We start from the raw sequence: 11,782 nt of genomic DNA, 5'->3' as shown, positions 1-11,782 counted from the left end.
AAATGAAAAGTACATCAAATATATAAAACAAAAAATAAAAAGTACACCAATCCATTTCAAAATTCAAATTTGAGGGGCACTAAAGAAATTGCACTTTTGGCAACTACTTTTGGCGACGACGTCAATTTCAAAATAAAAAGTACACCAATCCACCAAATAAATGGTTTGGTTGCTAAAGGTTTTTAGAGGGAAATGAATATATTGGCGCCTTAAATATATCAGTTCTTCTTCTCACACACAGATTTGACCACCAAACCTCATCCTACATGACCTCACCTCCCCCTTTCTCTTCTCTCACGCCTCACGCCTCTACCCTCCTCCACTACAACAAAACTGACTTTTTACGGTACCACATCAACGACATACAACAAATGCACGCCGTAGTTTCTCACTTTTACGACTTGCTTTTTTTGCACATCGTAAATACTTTTCCAACCATGGCGTATCTATTGCGTAGGCTGTGAATAATAATAACGATGATGTTTTTACGACTTCCAATGCACGCCGTAAATAATAAAATTTTCTACGACGTGCATATGGCGTGCCATTAATACATCAATTATACACGACACACATACACCAGCCATGAAAAGTGAATACGTTTTTTCAGGGCACACGCAATGCTCGCCGTTAAAAGTATTGCACTTTTTACAACGCACACATTGCCTGCCATTAAAGGTATTGCCTTTTTACGACGCACAATGTATGTCGTGAATTGTATGATAAAAAAAAAACCCCCAAAATGAAATTTGGGGCAATTTTTTTTCTCCCAAAATAACTATTTTGCCTTCCTCTAATCAGAATGGAACATCACAAGAGTTTCAATCTCTCTCTCTCTCTCTCTGATAATGATGAAGGCTGAATCAATTGCTAGGGTTACCAAGTCATCTCATCTCTTCTCTTCGGTTGTGTATCATAAATTATTAAGAACATAATAGTAATTATTTTGTAATAGAATTATTATTTATTGATTAAAATCATAAAATTTCTTAAATTTATTTTTTCATTCAAAATATTAATTAAAATTTAATAAAGATAAAATTACAAACATAAATAATAAAACTTAAAAAAATATAAATTAAAATCAATTTTTACTTCAAAATTTTGTCCCAAATTCAAATTTCACTATGAAACAAGCCTTCAAAAATTTCCCCCCAAAATTTTGTCTAAACTCCCTGGAGTCCCAAAAAAAAAAAAAAAAAAAACACAAAACACAAAATAAAAGAAAAGGGAAAAATAAAGAAAAACTATCAGGAGACGTGTGAGAGAGAGAAGACGAAGAAGAGAAAGAGGGAAGAGAGACCATGAAGAGAGATGAGCAACAGCCATTGTTTCGCTCGTGACGGCCATTGCTTCACTCGAGCAGTTCTTCGGAGCTACCTCCTTTGTAGCCCCGTTCGTCTTCGCTTCTCCCTCCGGTCTTCCCTTCTCCTTCCGATCAACGAAGACCCGTGAACGAAGCAAACAGAGCCGTCTCACCTCTCCCTCCGGCCAGAGCTCTCGCACCTTCCCTCCCACCGCCCAATTTCAGGTGCATGTTCAGATACTAGGTTTTGAATTTTGATTTGAGGCTTTTCAATTTGAAAATTGGGGTTTAGGGTTTTTCAATTTCAAAATTTGGGGCTTTTCAATTTGGAGTTTAGTGTTTAACTTGGATGCTTGTTCTGAGTGTTTAAATGGAACTTAATAATGTCAATTTACCAAGTCTCTTTTTTAGTATAAATTCTTGGCATAAGTAAAAATAATTTATTATAACAAAAAAGAAGCATTAGATGATTCTGTGATGGTGATGTCTTTTCTTTGAATATAATTAATTTTGATGCGGCCATGTTTGTTACAAAAATCTATTGATTTCTTTTGTTGTAAGTTTGCAATTCCCCTTGCTAGACAACTTAACCTAATTCATTAAGAAACCATTTCACTGGTTATTTTAGATATAATCTCATCTTTAATGGGTTATTCAAGAAGTTTATAAATGCATCTTTTATTGCTCATTCATAGTGATAAAAAGTTCCAAATTAGATTCATCTTTGTTTCTTTAATTTTATTTATTTATTTAATGGAATTGGTCACTATACTATAACAATTAGGCTTTCTAAGATGTTCATTCAAAGGAATGTTGCAGATAGCGGAATACGGAAAAGGGTTTGTGCAAGCATCACAAGATACTTGGAAGCTATTTCAGGAGCGAAAAATGGAAACCATTGTTGACTCGGACATGACCAGCTCAATCTGCTTCTTCACAGGAGTTTGCAGCGGCTCAATCTGTGTTATTGTTGTAGCTGCTTGGACTGCTAGAGTCCACCAGGGTTTCACAGCCACCATCTCCCTTCTAGCCTTCTTCATCGGCTACCTAATGGTAGTAACATAACAGTACTACTAGCATAGTTGATTGTTCAATTGTACATTTTAAGTCATCATGTGATCAACTTGGATTAACGTGTTTGATATTTTTTTTTTTTTAAACATGGCAGACCAGGATTGCCATGGCACTGCCTCATGCTTGTGTGAGCTGTTACTATGCGTGCTATGCTGAAAATCCTGACAACAGGCTGTTTGATAAAACAATACCAAATCGTCTCAACTTGATAGAAACTGGTCGCGATGTGGTTCTACCTACGCCTCGAGTGCCCCATCGATTCACAACTTAGCTTAGCTCCTGAATAAGCTTGGGGGCTTGGTATGAACCAATCCAAACTACAAAATGTACATATATGTATATGGGTATGGTTTGGCCATGCGGCCAAAGGTGCTGTGTATTTGTATGAGTACACTCAATTATTGAGAGAGATAAGGACTTGACATCCAGCAAAATGGGAAGTCCAGCTAATTTTCCTAGAGTGGTGGTGAAGATGGTGATAATGAAACTTGTGAATGTGAAAGTTCTGTTACTATAGGATGCTTTCGAAAATGGGGAGGCATGAGGAGAGAGCCCACAGAGATTCCTATCAACAAGACTCCATAAACAAAAGTGTCTTTTGGAGTTGTCCTCTGTACCATATTTTTTATATTTTTGGTATGCTTTTGGGGTATTCAATTGTAGCAAATCTCATCATTATTTTATTTTTGTTCTTAGTTTTGTTAAAACGGTTATTATATTATTTTAGTTATCTTGAAAAGATCAAGATCAGTTTTGAATCTTTGTGAAAAGTTCTTTTACTTCCTAAACAGTCTCAAGGATTAAAGAATTGGAGTTCTCTTTTTTAAATGCCTCCCATATGGGCAAGTGGTCCCTTGTTCCATAATAAAGCATAGGAAAATTTCAAGGGTGCGTACCATATGCTTCTAATATTGGTGGATTTTGGTTTTGATTTATGGTATTGTTAGTTATGAATCATTACGATATTAATTATAACATTATTTTAACTATATTTTGTGTTATTTTTTGAAGGGTGCGTACCATATGTTTCTTTTACTTCCTAAACAGTCTCAATCAAAAGCCAACATATTTGTCTTACTAATGATACATTTCATTGTTACATTGGTCATTCTTTCGTATAGGAACAATCAAAGGCCAACATCGCGAATAGAGAAAGGATGTATACAAAACATAGGTGTGGTTCTAGGTCAATCCCTGTTAGAGTAGAAAAACTGGTACGTATCCTTGCACTTTCAGAATTATATTAGATTCTTAGCTTTATTTATTGAATATTTGGTCTATCGAATTAGGCACGAGAAAAGAAGACGCTACCTGATCTAGCAGAGTTGTACAAGGAAACTCACTGTAATGAGAAAACACATGAGTGGATCTCATCTCAAGCTCAGTGTAATTATGTGAGTATATATTGCAATTTTTATTAACAAAATTTTAGAATACTATTTGTTATAATCTTATTTAATTTTCTAATAATTATTTAATTTTTTATATTTAATAGGAAAATATGATAAAGACACAGGCTGATCACCTCTCACAGCTGGGATCAACCCCTCTGACTGCAGAAGAGCTATCAATCAAAGTTCTAAAGCCAAGGTCTGGCTATGTGAAGGGACTTGGCATGAGACCTTCATTCTCTATTAGGAGGACCACTATCATATATGTTGAAACAAATAATTATGTGAAGCGCCTTGAGATGCAAATAGAGACACAGAAGAAACAAATACAAATGCAGAACAATAAAATAGAAGATCTTGAAGAGGGTAAGAAGAAGCGAGGGGAGATAATGGCTGATGTTGTCAACTTTTTGAGGACCAAAGGATTCACTGGACACTTTGGAAGTGGAAGGGGCTCATCCACAAGTGGGCATACTTCTTGGTAAAGTATATTAACTTCAATATAACAAATTTTACAAAAGAACACATGTTTGAAGAGTTAGGAAGTAGTGGAAACATGCATATGACATCCAATTTGTACAGGTGCACGGGATGTATAAATTGTGAATTAATTTAAAAAATATTTTTTTCTCTATACTTAAAGCTTCAAAAAAGGCCGTCGAAATGCTAAATTATCACACAACTATAGATTTATACATGAACCAATAGAAACACCTTAGGAGGGACCAATATAAGTTGTATGAACTTACGGCACATTAATGGGATGCACAATTTGTGAATTAGTCTTAAAATTAATTTTTTGTTCTCATAATCTCAAAAAAAGTCTGTTATAGGGATAAATTGTATAATTGATCTAATTGTAAATTGATGAGTTACTAATGTTTTTAATCTTTTGTATAATTGATTAATTACTAAAACTTTTAATTTATTTTTTTACAGATTGGATTGGGGTGGCATTTTTGACGTGCAACAATGATGTAATTTGCTTGAATGTTCATTTTTGTTTGATAAGGATACACACTTTTTGGAGTTGCACTAGTTATTGTTGGATTTTTGGTGGAATTGAACCAGTTATAACTTTTGGATATTTTGTGGATATTTCACTAGTTTATTGTATTAGGATGAAATTATTTGTAATGATGAATGGATATTTTCATTTTGTTAATTCGTAAATGTGTTGATAACAGGTTACGTTAAGTTGTGATGGAATTGTTATATTCAACAGGTTTCAACATGAATAGGGTTATATTTGTTGAACTAAAATTTAGATTTTGATAAAATAGGTATATAATGTTGAAAAAACTATTATGGAATTACTGACAAAATTTTCCATCCCTAAATAAGGTTTTTTTTGTCTCTTATTCGGCTTAGGTGGATGATTAATTTTGTCATGAATTCTTTATTTCGTTGCTAAATAAATTTGTCATGACAAAAAATATTGTCACATTTTGTCACTATTACCCTCATGTGTGACGAATTTTTTTTGACATTATTTCATCATTTTTAATGATGAATTTGTTTTTATCTCTATTGGTAGCTTCTTTGAAGAAAAAAAATTCGTCTTCGTTTATATTAAACGTGACAAAATTATTGTCTCCATTTTTTATATTTATGACAAAATACTTTTGTTTCTAATTTCTCCTTTAATGATAAAATATTTTGTCGTTAATTACTTACAAGTATGTTCCCAACAGAGTGTATCGGAGACAAAAAAATTCGTCACAAATTTATCATTTTTAATGGTGAATTTGTTTTTGTCTCTATTGGTAGCTTCTCTGACAAAATTTTTTTGTCTTCATTTATATTAAACGTGACAAAATTATTTCGTCTCTATTTCTTATATTTATGAAAAAATACTTTTGTCTCTAATTTGTTTCTTTAATGACAGAATATTTTGTCGCTAATTACTTACAAGTATGTTCCCAATAGAGTATTGGAGAGAAAAAAAATTCGTCACAAATTTATCATTTTTAATGATGAATTTGTTTTTGTCTCTATTGGTAGCTTCTTTGACAAAAATTTTTCGTCTTCGTTTATATTAAACGTGACAAAATTATTTCGTCTCTATTTCTTATATTTATGACAAAATACTTTTGTCTCTAATTTCTCCTTTAATGACAATATATTTTGTCGCTAATTACTTACAAGTATGTTCCCAACAGAGTGTATTGGAGACAAAAAAATTCGTCACAAATTTATCATTTTCAATGACGAATTTTTTTTTTCGTCTCTAAGACCCTTTAGCGACGACCCTTTGGCGACAAAACGGGTGACAAAAAATGTTCGTCGTAATTAGTTTGGGTGACAAAATATATACATTTTGGGACAAATTTGTTTCGTCTTTAAATCCCAAATTTGTTGTAGTGAAATTTAGTTGTAATTATCAGTATATGTTTTGGTATATAATTTTGATTTCTTCATAAATTTATTTAATTAATTTCACAATTTGAACAACATTTTTTTGTATATGGAGTGCCTGATTTTTGTATGATTCTATGTTTTGTATGAAATTATTATTTTAGTTTAAACTATAGTTGGTTTGTATGGAATTTAACATTTAATGTTATTTCTTTTTGGATGGTTGGAAGTGAAATGGATACAGATTGTGGGATGATTGATATTATATATATATATATATATATATTATTTTATTCATATACATAGTACAGGTTGCACGGAATACATATAGGTTGTGGACAAATTAGAATTTTGAGAAAAAACATAAAATCATGTTTTTGGCGACCAAATAATTTGTAGGCAAAAATGGAATATATATTTTAGTGAGTAAATAGTTACTAGCTAAAAAAAGAAAATAATAAAAAAAAAAAATTGGCGACTAAAAGTTTAGTAGCCACTATACAATCATATTTTTAGTCGCCAATATACAATCAGATTTTAGGCGACTAAAATGTTTAGTGACTAAAATGTTTAGTAGCTAAAAAAGGCAAAAAAACAACAAAAATATTTGGCGACTAAGGCAAAAACAAGTCAGACTTTAGGTGACTAAAAGTTTAGTAGCTAAAAAAAAAAAATCAAATTTTAGGTGACTAAAATATTTAGTAGCTAAAAAAAATAAGATGAACAACAAAATATTTTTGGCAAGTAAAATTTTATTCGTTATAAATAATTGAAATTTTTCGTGACAACAAGTTACAGTCGCTGAAAATGTTATATTTAATTTTACTATAATGCTTTCGGCGACTAAAAATATAGTTGGCAATCAAATACTTTTGGCAACCAAACTTGTTTTAGTCGCCAATTACCTTTTCCGACAATTCTCCAACGACTAACCTAGCGACTAAAACTTTTAGTTGCTAAAAACCTTCGGCGACTAAAACTTGACTTTTGACGACTAAAAATTTAGTTGTCAAAAGTGCCATTTGTTGTAGTGATGCCACCACCGCCGCCACCACCACCACTACCACTACTACTACCACCACCACCACCACCACAATTATCATCACCATAACAATATAAAAATTGAAATATATAATTTAAAAGAATAAATTCTAGATTTGATCTTATACATATTGAATAATCTATTTTTAGTTTAACACTTAAATTGAGGAATTTTTTAATCTTATGGCCGTTAACGCAAAACATACATATAATTTTTTATTTGGGATGATTTAAATAAATATACTTTTTAACTTTTTACAAAAAGATGTGTAAAAAAGTAAAGAAGATGATGTGTGCACTTATTTAGTTTATGTCAAATAGTTTGCAAAATAAATGCGAACAAAAAAAATTATCGAGTTGAATAATTAACCATACACTAATTTTATAAATTATTAATCCCTCACTATTAATTATGCTAATCAAATAGCCTGGTATGGTATATATTTTTTTAAGTGTTTATTCTAGAATGACCATAAGTTTAACTGGTAAGTCTATTTCTTTAAATAGACTTTTTGTCTATAGTTTGTTTATTTTTTGGTATATCGGAAATTAGTTTTTGATAGACTCAAACAAGTCTTAACAGGACTTACATGAATCAATCAGGACCGTCGAAGAGTGTGGAATAATCTAATATGCGAGAAGGATTTTGAATGGTCAAGTAATTGAAGTTACGTGTCATAAATTTAGAGCACATGGCATGGAAGAAGGGTGATTATTCAATGGTCTAAGAATACGATTACGTGATATTTTATGATAGTGATATTTTATGATAGTGTAATTGATGAAAAAAAATAAAATTTTATAATTTTATGGGAGACTTATTTATAAGTTCTATTTCGAACACTTATGCTATGTTAAGTCATGTGTAATTCTTTATAGAGTCTCAAGTCCTATTTAGATAGGAATATATTCCACAAGATCCTATGAGTTGTAAATAAATGGTATTAATATATTATTATACACTATAATGGCAAAACCATATATAGAAAATTGAATGTTACCATAGAAAGTAACATTTTCACATTCAATTAAAAAAATAAAAAACCTAGTAAGTTTGAGAAACATAACGTGACACGTTACGTTACGTTTATATAGGTGTCACGTTACGTTACGTTTATGTAGGTGTCACGTCACGTTACGTTACGTTTATATAGGTGTCACGTTACGTTACATTTATGTAGGTGTCACGTCACGTTACGTTTATGTAATGTCCCATTTGATATGGTCACGTTACGTTATGTTTATGTACGTGTCACGTTACGTTTCGCAAACTTAATCTATGGTAACATTCAATTTCTATATATGATTTTACTATTATTTATGATATTAACAATTAATATTGAGGGTAAATGTGTCAACAAACTTTACACAGGACTTATGGAAACATAAGTTTTTTAGTAGGACCATATGTAGTATAAATTTTCCTAATAGGACTTATAAATAATTTTTCTTAATTTTATATCAAGTGATTGAAATATATAAAATGACATAATAAATAATAATTAGTGAAAGATTATAATCATGTGATATTCGAAAATTATCGAATAAATTTCCTGAGAGGAAAATGCCAATGACAGTAACATCTGAGTTGCGGCTTCTGTCCTTCGCTTCTCATGAAAATCTCAAAGCGAAGAGATGTTTATTATTTTAAGAAAAATCATATATATAATTTTTATAAAAAATTTAGGACATATTTTAATTATGAAAAACCATATATATATTTTTTGTATTTATGAATTAAAGTGATAAATATTTTAATTATGAATGAATGACTATAAATAAGACATATCATTTATGAATTTTTTTTATACGAATTATATTTATATAGCACTATCCTTTTTAAAATCATACTAAGTGATAAATATTTTAATTCCGTATGAATGACTATAAATAAGACATCATTTATGAATTTTTTATATACAAATTATATTTATATAGCACTATCCTTTTTAAAATCATATTTGTTATTGACACAAATATAATCTGATTAAATGATTATTAATGTGTGATCCACATGAATTTTTTGTAAGGGTCATTTATTTTATAGACTTTTCAAATCAAACAGTTTAAATTATTAAAATATACTTTGAGTAAGATTTACCACAACCACACGCACACAACAACCTCCAATTTAATTGCGAACAAGAGGAGAACCTCTCCCAAAACTAAAACACTATAACGTTTGGAAAAAAAAATTTGAAATCAAATTATTTTATGAGGAATTGACCCATAAATCCTAAAAGGTGGAATTGTAATTTAATCAATCCCATATTTAATTTTGTACACCCAAGGGTCCCATTATTTGGGGGTGGACAGTTTTGCCCATGAACGAACTGTTTTTGGTTTAGTGATATTATGTTTAAATGATGTGGGTGTATGTAACGTTTGGAAAAAAACTTACTATAGTTCTTTTTGAGTTTAGTAGTGTATGTAGGAGAATTCACGTTATTTATGACTCACACGCTGGTGGCCCATATCATTTTTTTGAAGCCCACATTTGAACACAACCTATCATTTTGCAAAAACCACACTTTGGTGGACCACATCAAGTTGATGAAACAGAAGTTGATGTCACATCACCACACTTTGGTAGACCACATCAACTGCTTTGGTACGTTAGATTGGTATACCCACGTCACCACACTGAAACCCAATTTCCAGCCCAGAATGTTTTTTGACGGTACTTCCGTCGAGTCAACCCACTCCATATCCGAAGCTGATGATACGACATACGTAGTCCACACCGTTTGATTAAGCTTGTGATGTGGTAGAAGTTTCGGAAAACCATCAGTCGCCGACGTTGCTTGGAAACTGTCCACCTTCCATTCTATGGGCAGGAATCAACCCCCACAGTCGTTGTGATTGGTGTCCTGAGGCCAAACCAGTTGTGACAACCATGTAATTTAGGAAAATTGTTTAAACAAACACAAAACATACAGCAATGGACAATACATCAACATTAACACATTAGAGAGAGAAAATAAAATTTCTAGAGAGAGATTAGGGTTTGCTCTCTCATCACTGAGGAGGGTTGGGGTTGGATCTTCTCTCTTTTTGGGGTTTCTGAGAACCGTTGGATTTTGATCCAATGGCGGACGGTGACAGCAGCAGGAGGACCGGTGTGGTGAAGTGGTTCAACGATCAGAAGGGATTTGAGTTCATCACTCCTGACGATGGTGGCGAAGATCTCTTCGCTCATCAATCTTCGATTCGATCTGAGGGTTTTTGAAGCCTCAGAGATGGTGAAACTATCAAATTCGTGATCAAATCAGGCGGCGATGGACGAACCAAAGCCGTTGATGTGACTTGACCCAATGAGGGGCCGGTTTAGGGAAACACTCGCGGCGGAGGTACAACGGCGGCGACAAAAGCGACGGTGGCGAAGGTGGTGGTTGCTACAACTGTGGTGAGTCTGGGCATTTTGCCCGAGAATGCCCTAACGCTGCTCGTTGAAATGGGTAAAAAAAAAAAAAGGGTGTTATAGAGTGAATCTTGTGTGGATCGCAATGTGAACATGAATGCCGTCGGAAACGGTTCTATCCAACCACACAGAAAAGGGTACATTACTCACAAAAATCATTTTATAATTATATAATGGGAACTTTCGGATCATATTATCAAAAAAATAGGACTTAGACGTGTATTAATTTTAAAAAAGGACATGGTAGACTACAACTCTTCAAAATGAGAGTTTTCAATAATTTTCCCTTATTTGGTTATTCCTAGAATTGAATTTTCTTTTGCAAAAAATATTAAGATATTAATTGCAATCATCATTTGAGTCATCAAGAAAAAACAGTCTAAAAAAGTCAACGAAGGACCTTACCAACAATTTTTTTAAAATATCATTAATAAATTTAAGGACAATTAATTTTGTGCAAAAAGATTTAATTTTTTTTGGATGAAAATTTTTGTCTGAAAAAGAGAGCAATTTAGATGAAATCTTACGAAGTGCTGGCCCTAATATTATGGGAAATTATTCAATACTCCCGGAGCACCACGTGTCCATACTCTGAACCAATCACCAATTAATTAGCTCTATGTTGTTCTCTCATTCCCAACATAAATCGTGAGTCCTTGTGTCTCTCCACCAATCAAAACCTTATAGAATACCACGTGTCCATACTCCAGGAGTACTGAATAATCATCGTAATATTATAAAGGGATTTACTTTTCCTTTATCTTTTTTTTCTTTTTGTTGGCAAAAATTAAGGGATTTACTTAACTTTAGGAGAGAATCACTATTTTGTTTAATTGGATTCATGAGATCCATGGTAGGGTCCACTTCATTAATTTAAATAGTTTATATATATATATATATAGTAATTTAAATAGTTTATCTTGTAATTTTTTTAGAACTTGTTCATCCATTAAAAAAAATAATAATAATAATAAATTAATTTGATAATCGTAATTCGTAATCATAAACTGTTATTCAAAAATATAAACTAAAATTTTGATTTTAAAACGAATTTTTTTAGGTAAATTACATTGACACCTACTGAGGTTTTTGTTTAATATAAACCTCTCCCTTACATTTGAAAAATTACATTTCCCTTCCTAAGATTTGTAATCTCATTATGAATTGCCCCTTAGATCCTAAATTTTTTTA

The 11,782-nt window shown here is 31.8% G+C and overlaps 1 protein-coding gene and 1 pseudogene across 2 annotated transcripts; both read left to right on the top strand.

Annotated features, from left to right (window-relative positions):
• The first annotated feature begins 1,129 nt into the window (after positions 1-1,129).
• Positions 1,130-4,936, top strand: LOC114281580 (uncharacterized). 2 transcript variants are annotated; one of them, XM_082902435.1, is made up of 6 exons: positions 1,130-1,531; positions 2,126-2,359; positions 3,502-3,594; positions 3,670-3,774; positions 3,876-4,252; positions 4,711-4,936. In XM_082902435.1, coding segments are annotated over exons 2-6 (741 nt in total). In that variant the 5' UTR covers positions 1,130-1,531; positions 2,126-2,194; the 3' UTR covers positions 4,712-4,936. The 2 variants fall into 2 exon arrangements, with proteins under 2 accessions (XP_082758561.1, XP_082758560.1); XM_082902434.1 differs by having other exon boundaries at positions 1,393-1,531; positions 2,115-2,359.
• Positions 4,937-10,258: 5,322 nt separating this feature from the next.
• LOC145805466 (uncharacterized) lies at positions 10,259-10,623 on the top strand (annotated as a pseudogene).
• Positions 10,624-11,782: the final 1,159 nt, after the last annotated feature.

Source organism: Camellia sinensis, chromosome 13 (genome assembly GCF_055761805.1).
Source record: "Camellia sinensis isolate YWXY chromosome 13, ASM5576180v1, whole genome shotgun sequence".
In the NCBI taxonomy this organism is placed as follows: Eukaryota; Viridiplantae; Streptophyta; class Magnoliopsida; order Ericales; family Theaceae; genus Camellia; species Camellia sinensis.
Note: the sequence above shows the minus strand (reverse complement) of the source record. Positions and strands in the feature narration are given on the sequence as shown.